This window comes from Cyprinodon tularosa, unplaced genomic scaffold (assembly GCF_016077235.1).
Source record: "Cyprinodon tularosa strain WSP-4 unplaced genomic scaffold, ASM1607723v1 ctg37, whole genome shotgun sequence".
In the NCBI taxonomy this organism is placed as follows: domain Eukaryota; kingdom Metazoa; phylum Chordata; class Actinopteri; order Cyprinodontiformes; family Cyprinodontidae; genus Cyprinodon; species Cyprinodon tularosa.
The window spans coordinates 2,271,414-2,290,111 of NW_024039085.1; the positions used below are offsets into that span (position 1 = coordinate 2,271,414).

General features: G+C 37.0%; 1 protein-coding gene across 1 annotated transcript in view; it reads left to right on the forward strand.

Annotated features, from left to right (window-relative positions):
• The window catches only part of lrrc1 (leucine rich repeat containing 1), a 37,080-nt gene that overhangs the window by 12,919 nt on the left and 5,463 nt on the right, over nt 1–18,698 (forward strand). The window contains exons 4-13 of the mRNA XM_038296294.1: nt 661–739; nt 1,971–2,060; nt 6,580–6,636; nt 6,717–6,780; nt 7,947–8,021; nt 8,336–8,480; nt 9,435–9,553; nt 10,413–10,496; nt 13,044–13,159; nt 18,119–18,282. Coding sequence (XP_038152222.1) covers nt 661–739; nt 1,971–2,060; nt 6,580–6,636; nt 6,717–6,780; nt 7,947–8,021; nt 8,336–8,480; nt 9,435–9,553; nt 10,413–10,496; nt 13,044–13,159; nt 18,119–18,282 — 993 coding nt within the window. The remainder of the gene's footprint in view (nt 1–660; nt 740–1,970; nt 2,061–6,579; nt 6,637–6,716; nt 6,781–7,946; nt 8,022–8,335; nt 8,481–9,434; nt 9,554–10,412; nt 10,497–13,043; nt 13,160–18,118; nt 18,283–18,698) is intronic.

Genomic DNA, 18,698 nt, shown 5'->3' on the forward strand with positions numbered 1-18,698 from the left:
CAATCAATTAAAAGATGAATGCCTGATGTCTTTTTTTTTTCAAAATAGCCTCATTATATGATTTGAATAGAAGATTTCATTGGTGGAGACACTACTGTACCATCTGCAGCAAAGCTGAAAATCCCTAATGAACCGTAGAGATCATCACTTTCTCAGACAGCAATTCATTTGAAGCAAGGATGTATGATGATGCAGCAACGCAGTATAGATGCGTGATTGACAAACCCTCAACCTGACCCCAGATTAACTATTTATTTAAACTGTGCAAAAGTTTTATCTCTTTTCCTCATGTTTTTAAAAGGTGCATCCCTAACTAGGTATGAGCAGCTGCCTCAGCAGTTTGTGTGTAGGTTGATTTTGCCCTGTTGCTTCATACATGAGCAAACGGAGGACGGAGGATGTGTTTTTGTTTAAACAAAAAAATCCAGAAATATGAACTTGCAAGGAAGTAGTGAAGTGTGTGCCGACACCTCTGACCCCATGAGGGCTCATCTCAAACACATTGAAATGCTTGGTCTCCTGTGTGCATCACCCAGCCGGTCCTGGGATTTAGGTTGATCTTTAAATTGAATGTGTGTTAATTAATTTATATAGCCTAACTTCTCCTCTAACCAACATCTCTGCCCGTTAACGTCCACATCTGCTTTGTCTTTCAATCAGATATTCAAGACATTCCAGAGAGCATTTCCTACTGCAAAGCCCTCCAAGTTGCAGATTTCAGCGGAAATCCATTAATGAGGTACTTTCTAGATGTTTCCTTTCACCAGTGCATTCTAATGCAAGGTGGAATTAACTACAAAGGTGTTGAGTGAATGTTTCCAAGATGAAAAATAAAAATATGTCTCCTTTTCATAGGTTTAATACATCCTTTGCCTTTTTTTAATCGGTTTGCAGATTGTGTTTTGGTTTCAATTTAGATTTGAGACTACGTCTAATTTAGGCCTCAGCATGAGCAGCGCCACATGCCTTTACAGTGTGGGGGTGTTTAGCAGTCTGCTGTAATTGGAAGCAAAAGTTGCTGCAATTCAGTAGTTTACATATTTAACCTCATCAGCACTTTCTTCGCTGTAGTAACACAATTTTCCACTTGTACACTGCTTGTTTATACCTGTTATATTGCTAAGGTCCTAGTTGCAACTTCATGGTAATTGGGTTGTGAAGTTATTTTGTACATTAAAAAAAAGTACAAAAAGTAAGTTAAGTTTAGACCTATAAACCTTACCCGATGTTAGGCTTCAGAAGGCTGGAAAAGGACAGTTATACGTTTGAGTTCAGTTCAGTCGCTCACCAGGTAACAGATTTTGTCAAAGCAGAAACCAAATGCAGGCACAAAGGATTGTTTAGCTTTTATAAAACCTCCTGTGGCAGGCGGATCCTGTTATTCTCTTAAGAAGTCAGAAAAATACAAAAATGAGAATTGAATGAAATGAGCGGCATTCATTGATTATTACTTGAATCCGTAACAATTTTTTGGGTCAACCATTTGCAAGGGGGGGGGGTGGCAATTAGTATTTAATTATTTTACTACATCGATAGATGACTGAACGACAGGGAGCTGATGTCGTGTTCTGTTACAGATCCAGCCTGTTCTGGTGGGAACAGAAAGGGAAAGAAAAAGCTGTCATATTATTGTCATACCCCAAGGAAATAATGATTTATTTGGATTATTGATGAGAACATCTTGGATTAATCATAATGGAGCCAAAAAAAAGCTTTAGTTACATTTATTTAATAAATAATGAATAATAATTAGGGGATCCAATGGTTATTTATATCATGTCAGAGATAAAGGTTGGATCTTTTGTTTTTTTCAATGACGCTATCTTAAAAAAAAAGAATCAATTAAGTAATTTTAAGGAATCAGTTTTATACAGGTTGTACCCCTCAAAGTAATTGAAACAAGTTCTGGACAACTCATAGACTGGATAATGTTAATCTAACAGTTACTTTCTCTCCTATTTATCTTTCAGGCTACCTGAAAGCTTTACCCTACTTAAAAATCTAACATGCCTGTCCATCAATGATGTTTCACTGCAGGCTCTTCCTGAAGACATTGGAAGGTAAGGAGATGCACTTAAATGGTCAAATATTTTATTCTAATCAAAGAATAAAAAGGGAATGTATAAAGTGCATACAGGATGTAAAGTTGCCTTTTGGTTCTTTACAAATAAACATCCACCTCTATTTGCAAGGTTATCTTAAATCGGGATGTGCTTTTTAATGAGGCTTCATATTATAGTTAAATGTGTTACTTCGGAAATGTATCAGCCGTTCTTTGTGGGCTGTGGAACAATTCTTGCATACAATAGTTTCTGTTCTTTAAAATCCTCTGGACTTTAAAAACATCCCACACATTCTTTTTTTTTCCTTTAGAAAAAAAAAAAAAAAAACACAACCATGTTTCTAACTAAAGCTCAATCAACCACAAGTTAAGCAGCAAATAACGTCAGAAACAGGAACAGACCCAGCATGTCTGCTTTCTTTTATGTCCTGATTTCTTCCCCAAAACAACCACATCACTGCTTCCAGACACGTTAGTCACTGTCTCTGACTAGGCTGCTCTGTCTTTTTACATATATTCGCCTCTGGCAGTGGATGACATGTCTGCCAATATTCATGCCCCTGTAAGCTCTCCTTTATTGTAGAGTTTAGCTGTACGTGAATTTAATAACAGAGCTATGTGTTTTAGGACGGAGGGGGGCACAGGGGATGTGTTTTAAAGTGGGTTTGGAATTTAAGGATCAACCTGATTTTAACCTTACAGGATTTTCAGAGATGCAGTTAATGAGGAAACATACAGTGCAGCTCTGGGGTGGACATATTCTCACAGTCAGTTTTAGGATCATTATGGATACATTTTGATTTATTAGATTTCTTTTTTCTTCTTGTCTGTATAATTATGTAAGGAAAACTGTGCATGTTTGAAATTATCGATGATTTTCTTGTAGTAAAAACACCTTAAATAACATATTATCAGAAATGAAAGAACTAATTTCAGTTAGTTGCTTCCCAGCCAAAGGCTCGCCGTTTATACAGATTCAGTAATTTTGACAGGGTTGACGTCAGGGTTTATTCCAGAAGCTTAATGTGCTTCATTTTCAGATTCTGTTTAGATGTGTGCTTCTCTCAGTTGTCCCAATAAACCATGCAAAGTGTTATCTCTCTATCTTTTGTTTTTTTCTTTTGTAAGTGAAAAAAAACCCCTCAGCATGACACCAACACCACCATGCCTTAGCAGTTGATCCATTTTTAAAGCATGCTCTTGAGTCCTTCAACACTAACCAGATATCCAAGTCTTTCATTTAACTGTATTAAGCTTTGACCATGCTGGCTGCTGCAAAAAACAGTCAAACAGGGGAGATGTTTATATTGTTTTAAAATCTATGTTAAACTCACCTACTCTTGATTAGGGGTGTGCAAATTAATCGTGATATCGATGCATCGCGATTCTAATTCTTGTGATCTACTGCATCGATTCTTGATGGCAAGAATCGATTCTTAATTTAAAAAAATGAACAAATAAAATACATTAATGGTTGGCGCACATCAGCCAAATCAAGTGGAATACAACTTCCAGTCCAGCAGATGTCGCTGCGGATGTGTTGACGCCCGCTGCTTTGTGTCACAAGCATGTCCGGCCGCGGGATACTGAGACGAGTCATTCGTGAACAAAACATGGAGGTGCCTGAGAAAATTCGCCCGGCTCCATATCATTTCAAGTCAGATGCTTGGATGCATTTTGGCTTTAAAAACAAAGAAGGTAAAAACCTTCTCTGTTATACATTTGAATGTTTTCATTTCATTGGTTTAAAGGACCACTGAGGCCATGTAAATGGCACTGATTATCCCTATTTTTGTTATTTTAAGTTTGATGAATCCTAAGATCTTTTTGTCAGCGTGTCCACGCCAGTAATAGTAATATTTCTGTCCAGTATTTGTTTTCATGGCAACACCTCCAAAAGTCGTTTCAATAAATACAGCTATGTATGAATTCAGTTGCTTTCAGTTATGTATCAATTGAAGACACTATCCAGATCACACACACCCAGTCAGCCACTGGTAATGGCTGTATCTTTTTCTTATAGTGTTCAGTGAAAATATCGCAATGCATCGCAATATTTCAAGTATCGTGATGCATCGTGATAGAATCGCATCGTGGCATGTGAATCGTGATTCGAATCGAATCATGACTTCTTTGCCAATACCCACCCCTACTCTTGATACACTTGTGTTCCAGTGTCCTCTAGCCTGACAGTTATCCAAAGACGCTCTGTAATTGATTGATTTATTTTTTTGAACCAGTAAATCAGGCTATTCTTAGGATTTGGAAAGGCCCTGTTGTCAACCTTATTGAACATTTTATAAACTACGCCTTGGAAGCCAAACCAGTATGTTCTCTCCCTATATTAGATTTACTGCTACCTCACTTTACCCGGAGGCAATGTAAATTTAAGGTTAGACTGCAATCTAGAGATTCACAGGAAGACACTGAGTAGGAAACTCTGATGTCATGATATACAGGCATCTAGTATGAGCACCATATATAGTCTACTCTGCTCCTGATCGTCTCACTCGGTAGGATAAATGAAAGGGTGATTATGTTTATTGGAAAAAGGTTTCTGTCTCTCTGCTTCAACGGATTGTCTTAAAATGTTGATCAACATAGTGGGTTCTTTCTTAGCTTTCTCATATATATTGGTGTTAAATTAGTCTTTGTTTACTTATTTCAGACTTTGATAACGATTTATTATGAGGATAGCTGAGTTTTGTAGGTTTTTGAACTCATGCTTGCTTCCTGGATAAAATAAATAAATATGTTTATTTTTTATGTCTAGGTATTGACATGAATAAGCCCATATGTTCGGGGATTAAGTATGGTTTTGGGATAAAAATTACAAGGGCTGCTGGGACTTTCATCCATTTGTATTATTTTGTGTCATGCACAACATCTCACTCAGCGGCTTTAAACGGATAAATCTAAAAATAGTTTCTCCACAGTAGGTGGGGATTTAGGTTTTGTTTTTTTTTAGATTCTGCTTCAACTGCGTTTTGAAAGTATTATTGGTGGTTTTTTTTTGGAGGGGGGGATACATGCTTTGTGGCAACATCAACTGCTTTCAGGTATATTGATTTTCAACCTCTGTATTGTGGAAATTGTCTCCCTCCTTTGCCTTGCAGTACAGCTTTTCCCCCCAAACATGCCCATTTTCTTTTTTTTCTTTTTTTTATAATGCATTGACTCAAATGCTTGTCTCCATCAAGGGGGAGCATTTAATGAAAAGCAGAACACAGTTTGCATTAAAGGCTGCAGGTTTCAGACTAGATAAGATAAATAGACAAGGGGTTAAAAGCTTCCAATAGTTTATCTCTGGGATGTACGGGTTTTGTTTCTTTTTTTTCTGTCAAGAAATATGTTCATTAGCTTAGTGACCTGCTGTGGCTAGTGAAAATAAAAAAATAAATGCATAAACAGCAACAAGAAGCAAGATTGATGGGTAGTTGTATTTCTTGTGGCCTCAGCAGAGGGTCACCCTGTGGTTCATGAAGGCTTTTATTTGGTTTAATTTAAGATCTGGTGCTGCTTCCATGGGAAACATTAAATGTTGACTATAACTCTGCACAGAGAGGAAGGTTTATGTTAAAATCATAAAATGATGCTGAAGCTATGGGGATGTTATGTAAACAAAGCAGGGATGTATAAAGTCAGTGGAATTAAAACAATTAAATGTTGGAAAGGAGAAAAGCTAAAGAATTTGTGTGAATTAATATTGTCCCACGGTCTGATACCTCTTAATAAAATGTAAGTAAATAAAAAAATGTGTGGTGTTTATTTTTAGCTGTTCTGTAACAGCTTATAGAGGTTTTTAGAGAGAATCAGCGAAGATGACAGCACAGTGCAGCAGACAGGAGGTTTAGTTTGGGGTTAGGTAATGGAAAAATGTCCCAAGTTTCAAAAATATCACAAATTGATCTGTTTGAAAATGTGAAAAAAAAAGAAAAAAAAAAAAAAGGAAAATATGCCTGAAATATATACGGACACTGCAAAATTTAGATAAAATGTTTTAAAAACCATGTAGCACTTTATTTCCACTTCACATCTTTGCTATTAATAATAATAATAATAATAAAAAACATTAAATACATCAATATTAAACACATAAGTGTATAGAATGCCAAATATCCACACAAAATTTTACGGATCAGTTCTTCACAAAAACATTTATATTTACCTTTAATGCTTTGGTTCCAAATGTAGCAGGTGAGCAACATGATAAATATCAAATCTTGCTTTAATTGGGTACATGTTGACAAAGCGCATTGATACCAGAAGATAACTCCTGTACTTTGGTCTCTCGTAGTCTCTAAGACATTTTACTCTGCAATTGAAAGTACGAAGCAGTTGTTTATGCCGCTGCAATTTTGCAGCGCTTGATAACAGACACACCTCCCAAGTACTTCCTGTTCCCTGTTATCTGAAAGGAAGACCATCAGTTTTGGGGCAGTTTTTCTTTTTTTGTTCTTTTTTGCAAACTCCATTTCCTAACATGTAATCTTCTTCCTTTCTGTTTCTGATTACAGACTGTCTAATTTGGTATCACTAGAGCTCAGAGAAAATGTCCTGACGATGCTGCCAGAGTAAGTCCTCCATCGATATATGTGTGTGTCCATTTCCTTTTAATTCTGTGTCTGAATTTTAAAGTATTTGTCACCAACAGGTCATTATCTCAACTTCATAAACTTGAAGAACTTGACCTCGGCAATAATGAACTCTACAGTTTGGTAAGTTTAGGGAAAAAAATGACTTCTTTTATTTGCTTGTGATTATTTTATTCTTCTGCAGAACATTACTCTGTCAACAAAATGAGCAAATTAAAATCCTCCCATTTCCTTGAGCTTGTCGCATTCAGGCAGATTAGATCCCCTGAGAACAGATGTTCAATCTTATCATGCAGATGGTAGGATGGCTATCCGTTCAAAGCCTTCTTTTTAACTTAAAATCTCACAAGAACGGCTTTTCTGTTGACCGTGAAGGATTTCAAGACTAGAAAGAATAAAGTTAGGAAATGGAAAATGTTTTTATACCTCAACAATCACAAAACTTGTTTGTTTTGTTCCCTATAAAACTAAAAAAAAGACTGATTTTTTTTTTTTAATTCTTCAGGCATTTTCCCACTCAGCTTTTTAAACACAGCAAAAATATATTCGATTAGGAATAAAAAATATGAATGCATGTTTTTGAAAGGGTTATGCTGAAAATGTATTCCTCATTGTGAGCTGGATAGTGAAAAAACTCCTTCCTACCTTATGATGTATGAAAGGGATTATGAAGCAATTCAGTTTTTCATTAGTAAAAAACTGCAGCATGTTTTTGTGTTTGTCTGAAATATGCCAACCTGTTGAGTTTCTGTGAAAACACACTACAGTGTAAAAAAACTGGGCTTGTGGGTATCTGTCGCCCACCAATGGATAAAACGCCCAATTAACGAGGAAAGCTGTCCTCAGAAAGAGAGAAACCATCAAAATGACCCCCGGTTGGAAAGACCAATTACAGACAGTCCTGTGGAGAACACTTCTTCCATGTTGTACAACCTTTTTCCTTTATTTGTAGAATGATTTATCTGAGCAGTGAGAGAGGAAAACATCCTGATTACGGACCTCTCCATAGCCTCCTGTTAAAGCTGTAGAAATGTTCATGTTGGTCTTAGTGACCTTTGCTGAAAGACCCCTCCTTGATCTCCTCCCTATGCTTGCTGCTCTGTTTACTTCTCGCCTAAAGCCTTTAGTCATTATAACTCTGAGCTCGTTTAAAATTAATTTGAAAATTACCAACATATTAAAAGTAGCGCAACAGATTGTTCATATAAAAGCTAAACTGATATTTTCCATTTTATTTTCTCCTCTTCCTGTTTCCTCGTCTCTTCCATTTATGTTTTCCATACTCGCAGCCTGAATCAATTGGCTGTCTTATTAGCCTGCGGGACTTATGGCTGGATGGAAACCACTTAACTGAAATACCTGCTGTAAGTCACTCAGTCATTGTCTGCATTTTTGTACTGGATCCTCGTCTATTTAGCCTGTTTTATTCAGTTTTCTTATTGTGTTAAAGAATTCTGTCCAACTGTATATAACATAGAAATATAACTGATGAAATTAATATTTGAATATGAGAAATACTAGAGCCCAGAACCATGATGCCTACTTTTATTAGTTTTCATTGTTTTTTTTTACAAGAAGAAAAGAATATCTTCTCCCAGACTAAGAGCGAAGGATCATTTCTGCCTTATTATTTCCAAATGCACATTTTCTAAGTGCCTGTGTTTGTGTTGCACTGTAGGAGCTGTGCAATATTAAGACCTTGTTATATCTGGATGTATCTGAAAACAAGCTGGAGTTTCTACCGGAGCAGCTGGGAGGACTGGTGTCACTCACTGATTTGCTGGTGTCACAGAACAATCTGGAGTATATTCCAGAAAGTGTCGGTAAGAACGGGGATTTTTTTTTTTCTTTTTCAGCATAATTTAGTGTCTTTGTCTGATTTTATTTGGACATTTTCTAATTTTCTAACACATTTGATCCAAAGCTTTAGAGAAAACTTTACAACTATTCACATTCCCACCTCTAGCTGAGAATAATCAGGATCTTGACACGGGGCAAAATCAGTTTGAAGATGTTTTTAAGCTGATGAAAACCTGAGGACCATTAGCTAAGAAACAAAACCAAACCCTGAAACATTTAAAATGATTTCACGAAGGGGCTTTATTATGATGAGCCACACTGCTACTTTTAATTTTGAATCATTTCTATAGAAATTTCCATCAGCTTGTCAGAATTTTTTTTTTTATTTTCTCATATAACATACTTTTTTCTTTGTATGCGTTTTTGTATTAGTCTTAGTCTAATAGTCTTAGTCGTATTAGTTTTGAATTTGCTGGGAAATTATGCATCTACATGGCATTTGCACCCCTTGGCCAACATATATTTCACTAAATTTTATTTAAAAGGTTGTTTTTTGCTTGTATAAATGTAGTTTGATAATGAGACACAAACTATTTGTGCAGTTATAGTCAAACGTTCCGTTTTATTGAATTGTTGGTTCAGGCCCCGTCTCAGGCTTTCAGTATAGTTGTGTTCTTGGGCAAGACACTTCACCTGCAGTGCCTACTGGTGGTGGTCAGAGGACCTTTGGCTCCAATGTGTGTGTGTGTGTGTGAATGGGTAAATGGTTGTGTACAGAGCTTTGGCGAAGTCTTCTGACTTGGAAAAAGCGCTATATAAGTAGAGGCCATTTAGTTTTTTTTAGAGGTCTTTTGATGCATTCAGAGTGTGAACCTGTATGATCTTTGCAGATGTTTACAAAAACAGTTCTCGTCTGTAACTGCTATGATGATTTCTGGCATGTCACATTTATCAAAATGTGTTTTCTCTCTGTGCAGGAAAACTAAGGAAGCTTTCTATCCTGAAAGCTGACCAGAACAGGATAGCGTCTCTTCCAGAATCCATTGGTAACTGTGAAAGTCTGACAGAGCTTGTTCTCACTGAGAACCAAATACAGGTTGGTCTTTCTCTATATTATTTGAGTGCCTCAAATTGATGGCTTATGATGACCAGTTTGAGCACAAGTCTAAAATCAAGCAGCAGCAAAAAGGTCAAGCTACTTTAGATTGACTGGTCAGACTGTTTTTATGATGAAAAAACAGAATCAAAAAAGGCCTTGTTGGCCAGTTAATAGAAAATACTAGAAAAATATAAGCCAGGTCTGAAAAACTGGCCAAAGAATAAAACATTTACTTGCCCAGAATGACCTGAACTTAGTGTTAAAGCATCAATAGAGACTTTAAAACAACCTGACCAACAAAAGACTGACTTGCGATCCAAACTTAGCTGCAAATATGCAGTTTAGTGGTTTGCCATATTACCATTGGTACTTGCTCTTTGTTGTTGTTGTATACCAGGAGTATTAATAATTGTTAATACAATTTATAACGATTTAATCTAAGACTCATCTTCTACCTTTACATTTTGCTTGTAATGACTTATCAAAAACTGCTTCAAAATTTCAAATCATTTTATTCTGTTGAACTAAATGGTAATTACAGGTAGTTTAGTTCATCTTTGATAAGCAGCAGTCCAGTAAAAGTCTAACATAATTTTAGCAGACCGTCCATAGATATTTTTGCATTGTGTCATGATGTGTTGGTATTAGCAAACCTTAATGCATAGATTTATTTTATTTTTTCTTTAATGATATCTGATCAGTAGGAGAAATGAATATAGGATTGTAAATATGTATTAATAAGAAATACGTGATCATTTGTGTGTTGTTTTTTTTAAAAATGAGGATGCAGTTTTGTGTAGATTTTAAATAGGAACATTTTGAAATGAAGTCTGATCATGGTTTTCTTTTCTTACAGATTTTGCCTGCTAGTATTGGAAATTTAAAGAAACTCTCCAACTTAAACTGTGACAGAAACAAGCTAACAATGTTACCAAAGCAGGTATGCCTTTACAACCCTACTGACACTCTTAGAAATTATTTTTTTCAGTAGCTATTGATGCAACCTCAATTTAAAAATGGAAAAAAAAACAGAAGGTTGTTGAGATTGAAATGTTTAGTTTACACTGGTTTAATGCTGAAACAATTAATTAAATTAATTGATTATTGAAACGATAACTAGTAATCAATTAAGCACTAACTGGAGTACATAGACACTAAAACATGCCTTTAGTTGACAGAGCAACCCATTTTGAGAATCAATTATACCAAAATTGTAAAAAAAAAATATATAAACAATTTGCATTTAAGATTAAAAAACCCTTTTCTTCGGTCATTGTGCTTTATCCAGTACTTTTCAAGTGGAAAAGTTTCATCTGGTTTAATTCTGTAAAAAAAATCTTCTTTAAGTCTTCGTTTACTATCCGATTATTGATCCATTAACCGACATATTAATCGATTTGCAAAATGATCTTTAGTTGCATCTCTATACTGGTTAAAACTAAACTGATTGATGTTCACAATTTACCACATGAAGAAGCTTAACAGAAAACTAATCTTTGAAGGGGGAACAGCAAAAGATTTCTGTGGTTGTTCATGGTGTTTGCTGCTATTTTCATTTGTTACAGTGATTGGCCTAAACCAAACTTTGGTTGGTGGGAACTTGCTTCGGTTTGCCCAATCTGCTTGGAAAGTTCTGCTGAATGCCCTCCTTTCCCCAAACTGATTGGATAAGAGCAGTCCCAGGTTCATAACAGGGTTTCCGCGGGTCATTAAAAATCATTAAAAGTCATTAAATTATTATTTTTTAAACTAAGGCCTTAATTGGCACTAAAATTCATTAAATGTGTTTATTGTGGCATTTAAAATGCTTTATTAAAAAAAATGTTTATAAAAGCAAATTCCTCAGACATATTATATCACGATATATTTGCGTGGAACTGCTTCCGGTTGATCGCAGAGCTGTATGTTCAGAAAAGAAGCTTGAGTCGGAGAAAAAGCTAGATAATGGGGGGAAAAAAAGCAAATTTCAATTTCAAGTGGCTTGAAAACGAGGAATTCGGGACATGGCTGCAGCCTGTCGATAGGTACCTGTTGGTGACATTAAAATTATTTCTAAGAGCATTAAAAGAGCATTAAAAAGCATTCAATTTAAGTTATTCATTCCTGTATAAACCCTGAATAATGTGTCGGACTAAACCTAGAGTGCTACACTATTAATCCGGCTCCAGGGTATTTTGTTGTACCTGTACACCCATAGCTTGACTCATTCCCCGCCTGCTGCAGGCTCAGGAACAACAACAAAAGAAGTGCAGACACAGGATGCCACAGTATAGTGGTTATGATGGATAGGCCTTAAGCCTTAGGTTTATGTTGGGTATAAGCTTCCCAGAGAGATACGTGTGTGGGAGTTTCAACTTATGCCTGTGGAAGACAGTCTTGTGACTCTTTCTGCTGTTTGATAATGGTTGAAATTGCCTTTAAACCTAAACTACATGTTTTCATGTATCAAAATGCCATCATTAAGCCGCTCATTAGCATGCTCGGTTGCATGCGATTGTGCACAACACCAGTTACCTGTCTAGAGGTGGCTCGATTTGCTCAAACTGAAGCTCTTTCACACAATTTCCTGCTTGAGAATTACAGACTGAAGTTGCGCTGCTGGCAGCATTGTTTGTGATTGAATTAAAAGTCAAAATAAAGCCCTTTCTCCATTTTATTTTCTACAATGCTCCTGTTTGTTGTGCGTCTACATGTTCGTTCAGCTTCAGCTCTGTCTTGAGTGTCACTATTGTCTTTGAGTGTGACACTTCTTCTGCAGACTCTTGTCTGTCTAAGTGAAGTCACGCTTGGTTGAAGGCTTAATCTGAAAGGCTTATTTAGAGCTCATACAATGCCCCTGTGTGGGAAATATGCAAAGCCTACAGTGTGTAGAGGAAAACGATAAAAAAAATAACAGTTCAACACGTGTATCGCAGACAATGGAGGCAAGCAGGCGGTGTCATGGTATAGACAGGGTCTGAGGTTGGCATAGATTTGTTAATTCATTTCAGTTTTCTGTGCCATGCTTGGTTTTATCCATTGGTGTGATGAGTGAAGAAAGCAGATTTATGTATATTTGCAAACTTTTAAGATTTGGTTTGCGTGTTTGGGAGGGATGGTTCTTTAAAACCAGCATTTTTTGGCTGCTTTTCATGCATTTTTAGCCATGAAATTTTAAATAATGAAATTTTATTCACATCTTATTTCTAGATGTATTATGTAACAGATGAAGCCTATTGCCAACCAGATCCCTGCCTTTCCTTGACAATTATGCCTAATTTTCTGTTACTCTGCCACATCCCATTTCCTCTCATCATTACCAATTTTGGGTCACACTGCCATCCTTACGCTTAACACAGATTTCCCCTGCTTTCAATTTGTTTTTCAGCTTTTTTCCCTAAAGAAGAAAAACACTTTCATCATAGTATTTGCATTGCTATTTTCTGACTGTGTTAACAAGCAGTATATCTCTGCTCAGACTGACATGCATGCTTGTGTTGTCATCTAGATTGGAGGCTGCTGCGGTCTCAACGTCTTCTGTGTGCGAGACAACAACCTGAAGAGGATACCAGCAGAGCTGTCACAAGCTAGTGAGCTGCATGTGTTGGATGTCTCTGGAAACCGGTACGTTCATCACTGGCTTACCTACAGAACGTCATTGGATCACAGAAAACGCAAAAATATGTATTTGGAAAATTACGTTAAATTTACATGTTCATCACAATACATCAGAACTTTAACGAGAACATTTTTTAAAGTTGTAGGGAAATCATATTTAAATATCAAATCATTCTGGTTTAAACATGTATATAAAGGTGCTTTTTATCAGACAATATTGTCCCAAAATTTTGCAAATTTCTATAAAAAAAAAAAAAAAAAAAAAAAAAAAACCTGTCTTAAAATCTGTTTGTTTCTTTTTTCCTTATCTTATGCAGGCCAGTTAGTTATACGTCAGCTTGTACACCTAAATTCAGCCAAACATATATCAACGGTCGCCTGTTAATCAAACTTTTCATCCGTAGCATCTTGATTCATTTTTCGTAGCTAATAGAGGCGAAATAAGAAATAAGAATTAGGGATGCACGATATAATCGGCCCCCTATCGGTATCGGCCTGTATCGGCCTTAAAACTGAATATCGGACATCGGCCACCCCACCGATATTTAACCCGATATTTGATCAGCTTCTGAGTTTCTAAAGTCTAAAAAAAAACCCAAAACAAAATACTACTTCTTCCTCAAAAACTTCTTTTTTACAGACTTAAAAACTTCTAAAGACGAGGGAAAAAATATTGATACATTAAAATATCACAATATCTTCATATATGTTGATATATTGCCATTTAAAAACACCATATCAATCTCTTTTACTAATGAAATATTGCTATATGTCATCGTTATGCTACGAAATCCATCGAAAATTCACAAAATGTTGCCATATTTTTTATATGTTGATATATTGACGCGGTATCGATCTATTTTACTAAAAAAAATCTCACAAGAATTTGCAAAATATCATGAGAGTTTGTAACAGAAGGATGAGATTTTGAAAGTAAAATAGATCGATACCACGTTTTTAAAAATCAGTTTGATATCAGCATATGAAAATATATTTGAGTATATTATTTTTCAAAGTGTCAGAAATGGATAACAAAACTGCTATTTTCAATGACTACTTATTTTTGTCCAGCTTTAACATTGGTATCGATATTGGTTATCGGCTACATGAGTTTTAAAATATCGGCATATCGGATATCGGCCGAAATCCCAATATCGTGCATCCCTAATAAGAATCATTCACTTTACCATTGAGTTACGCCCCAGTGTTAACGGGGATGGACGTCTGTGTCTTCGGCAGGCATAGAGCTAACAGAACTGGCAGTGTTGCGAGGCAAGGGCTCAAACATGTACAGCTGTAAGCCTTCTACACCAAACCAAGCTTCTGCCACCCTGGCTCCTCTTCCACAACATCTTGTTCCCTGCTTTCCTCCTCTAAATAAAAAATGTATGACGGAGGAGACTCATCCCTGACCCCCGACACAAAACTCTCCTCTTCTTTTATGTTTCCTCTGTCGATAACGTTCTTTGACAGTGTCGTTTCTAGGGCTGCAACTAACGATTATTTTAAAAATCGATGAATCGGCCGATTATTTTTTCGATTAATCGATGAATCGGACAAAAAATATTTTGTATATTAACCTCTTTATTCCAAAATAAACATTTTAGACAGAACAAACAGGCACACAAGTACAGGTTGCTCATTAACTGTACTGGTGCAATATGAAAAATAAATGTTTGTGTTAAAACTACGCAAACTTATATGAGAAATGTAGCTGTACACCCACAAAATATAGGGTACTTTGTTTCATAAGGTGCAAAAAAAGACATTTTTGTTTTTAAAAGCCCCTAAGGGGTTCAAACAATACGTCCCCCCCATTTCAACAAATGAGTTTTTTTTAGACTAGAAGAGTTCTGCCTTTTAAGACAGGAAAGTATAGCAGTTAAAGTTGCTACTTGAGAAAATACTGAACCATAGAGATAAAAATAGCCCTGTGATTCAAATTATAAATTGTATTTGGAATAAAAATGAGAGAATTAGGGGTGCTAAAAAAACACATCCTCCAAAGACAGATATTTACATGGAAATGTGGCATATAATTAATTGACATATTACTGATCTTGCTGGATTTTATTCTGCTTTACTTCCATAAATTACAGGATCTTCTTTACTTTTTCTTTGCCAGAAGATTTAAAAGCCTTGCCCTCATAATTTGCAAGTTAATTTATTTATAAAGTAAATATAAACGCTGCTTAAGCTAATTCAAATGAAATTAAAAGTAAAATAAGTAGCCAACCTTATCACTGTCTGTAACCTACTAACAAGGTAAGGAAAGCATCAGATGAGCTACCTGAGAAACTAACGTTACATTTCCCCACTTTAAAATGAAACAAACATGGTTACTCATCCTGCTGATCAGCTCTCTTCACTGCCATTGAAGGCTCCAACGTCTTTTCTTTTCAGGTGCTGCGTCATAACAGTGGTGCTTCCGTGCCATGTTCATTTGTTTTTACAAAAGTTGCATGTTACGACTTTTTTCACTTTACAAAGCGCAGGCTATTTTAATTATTGTGATCAATTTGCGCCGTCAATCCCGGCGCATGCGCGCTTCATTTGCTGTCTGGACGCTGAAGGTAAACATCCTCTGACTGCAGCGCTGAGAGGGACTCCTGTGGGAGAGGGAGAACGGGGTGGGGATGGGGGAGGCGCCCCATGGCAGAGTAGGAACGATACATGCATTCACGTAAGAGTCTCCAAAAGCCGCCAGTGACACCGTAAAAAGTCGCCAGATTTGTCGCTAGTCGCTTTTTTGAAAAATAGTCGCTGGAGGGGTCTGAAAAGTCGCTGAGTTGGCAACACTGCAACTGCGGCGCTGACTCGCTCTGCCGTATTTTTTTTTTCTTCCACCGTTTCAGTCAAGTGGATGTGATGATGACGGCGGCGGCGGATGACGCATTAATCGCGCGACACAACTAATCGATGATTAAATTCATTGCCAACGCTTTTAAAAGTCGATTTTTATCGATTCGATGTTGCAGCCCTAGTCGTTTCTAAGTCACCTATTTATTGCTACTTGGTCCCAATGTAGTTTCCCATTGGGAACCTACTAGCACTAAGTTGCTAACTGATTAGCAGGATGCTTTAAAAAAACCCGGCTACAATCAAACTTACTTGCGAACCTTCCGCCACTACAATCCCGCCCTCTTGATAATCGACCAATCACATTCACTTTATTCACTCGTGTAAAGTCGTGCACCACTCGGAAGAATTCAGAAATGCAACGGTTGGAACAGCCGTTTCCCTACAACTTTAATGGCTGACGTTTCTTTATCTGTTGAATGCTACATTAGTTTGCCGTGGCGTGGAGATGATCAACATGATGTATTAGGGAAGCCCTCTCAGCAGTTTCTCAAGTCTTGACTTGATAAAACACATGGGACCAAAACAAGCAGACGTGTTTACTTAGATCCTGTCTGACCAGAGAAACTTCAGACTCGACCTAAAGTAACGTGGATGCTGCGCTCTGCTCCTCTTCCTCCAGACATTTTCCAAGACTTTTTATGACTTCCTCAGTTGCCGCCTGCTAGGAAACTCAGCAGTGTTCCCCATTATTATTTAGGCCGTAACATGGGCTATGTTATGTTGAGAATACTGCTTCTGGCTGCTAAGAAAGCAATAACCATAAGATGGCATAGTACTTTTGTACCTATAGTGGAGAATGGATTGATATCTTATCAAGTATTTATGTCATGGAGAAAATAACTGCATCATTAAGATTGGAGACAGACAAATATGATAGTGTGTGGAAGGGTTGGTTATGGGTCTGCAACTAAAGATTATTTTGCTAATTGATGAATCTGTCAATTATTTGAAAAGGAAGGAAAAGGTTTTAAAGAAAGTTTTTTACAGAAATAAACATGGTGAAACTAAAACTTTTCCAATTAAGGAGTTCATGATAGAGCATGTTGATGCACGAAAAAGTTTTTGTATCTCAAATGCAAAATATTTATATAGTTTTTTTTTTACAATTTCTATATAATTACTGCTCTGAGTGAATTGCTTTGTCAGCTAAAGGCATGTTTTAGAGTCTCTATACTCCAGTTAACGATTCATCGATTACTAAATTAGTTGAAGATTATTTCAATAATCGATTAATCATGATTTTTGAGCACTAGTTGGTTATAATACTTAACACAGACCTGACTTGGTAGGAAGCATGCGAGCTGCTGGGAGGTAAAAGTTATTTAGTGGAAGTATTAAAGTGGAAAATTAGTGAAATAACAAGAAAACCATAAAGTATGTGTATTTTAAAACTTTTGTTAGGTTTCAGTTTGGATTTTTGGATAGATATTATTACAAGAATGTTGGTAATTTTATGAGCACATTAGCACAACTTACACTAAAGTTTAGTGAAAGCCCTTTGGGAAACTCCTCCAACTCCCATTGTCATTGTGACACAGCACACACAAGTGAACACTGCACACCATGAAATTGCATTTATGCCTCACCCGTGCAAGGGGGCAGCCCTCAATGGCGCCCCAAGGGAGCAGTGTGGCGGGACGGTACCATGCTCAGGGTACCTCAGTCATGGAGGAGGATGGGGGAGAGCGCTGGTTAATTACTCCCCCCACCAACCTGGCGGGTCAGGAGTCGAACCGGTAACCTTTGGGATCCAAGTCTGACACCCTAACCCCTCACCCACGACTGCCCGGGTCAGGTGACAGTATGTATATGTGACTTTTACGATTTATACTGTGGAAAAGACAATAATAAACAAATATTGAAAAATCTCCCCTTTTTATTGGTCTTAGGTAAAAGTCTCTGTTTTTGGTTAACTAAAAGTTCCCTTTACACTTAGCCATTATTATAACTAAATAGAATTTAAAATAGAAATATGTTACTTTGTGTTATGTTATTAAATATGTATGAATTTAACATTTTAGGTTTAAATATTTCTTTCTACTTTTAGGCGAATTGTTTGTTAATGTTGAACTGGTTCTGTGTTTTGCTTTCCATCCTGTTTAGCCTGTCATACCTGCCGATGTCTCTGACCACGCTACATCTGAAGGCCCTTTGGCTGTCGGAAAACCAGTCGAAGCCGCTTCTCACCTTTCAGCCAGACGAAGATCCTGAATCAGGAGAGAAGGTGCTCACCTGCGTCCTGCTGCCTCAGCAACCCAGTGAATCAGGTAATTTATGTCACTCATGGAATACCTGTGGATATCTGCAATAATTGAGTCGGGCTCGGTATCAGAAGCAGAAACTGAGATGAGACCTTTTTCCGATACCTGACTGAAATTACAAACTGCTTCGACTGCGTCCAGAAGCGACCAGCAGTTCTCGCCTCCTTCCAAAGCATTCGCCACCCCATATTCAGTGACATTACTACATGATCTGCTTGGTGAACCGCTGCCCTCTGATGCTTTTATATCTCTGATATGAGGTGCTGTAAGGGACTGTCGTGCCTTTGATAGATCAGAATCTCTCTGGTCCTCTGAGGCCTTCTTAGGATGTTTTTTTCTTTCAGAAATGTTGTGGATTTTCCAGCTAAAAGAGGCTTAACATTGGCTGACAGGCTGACATTGAAAGCTCATCCATGTGGCGT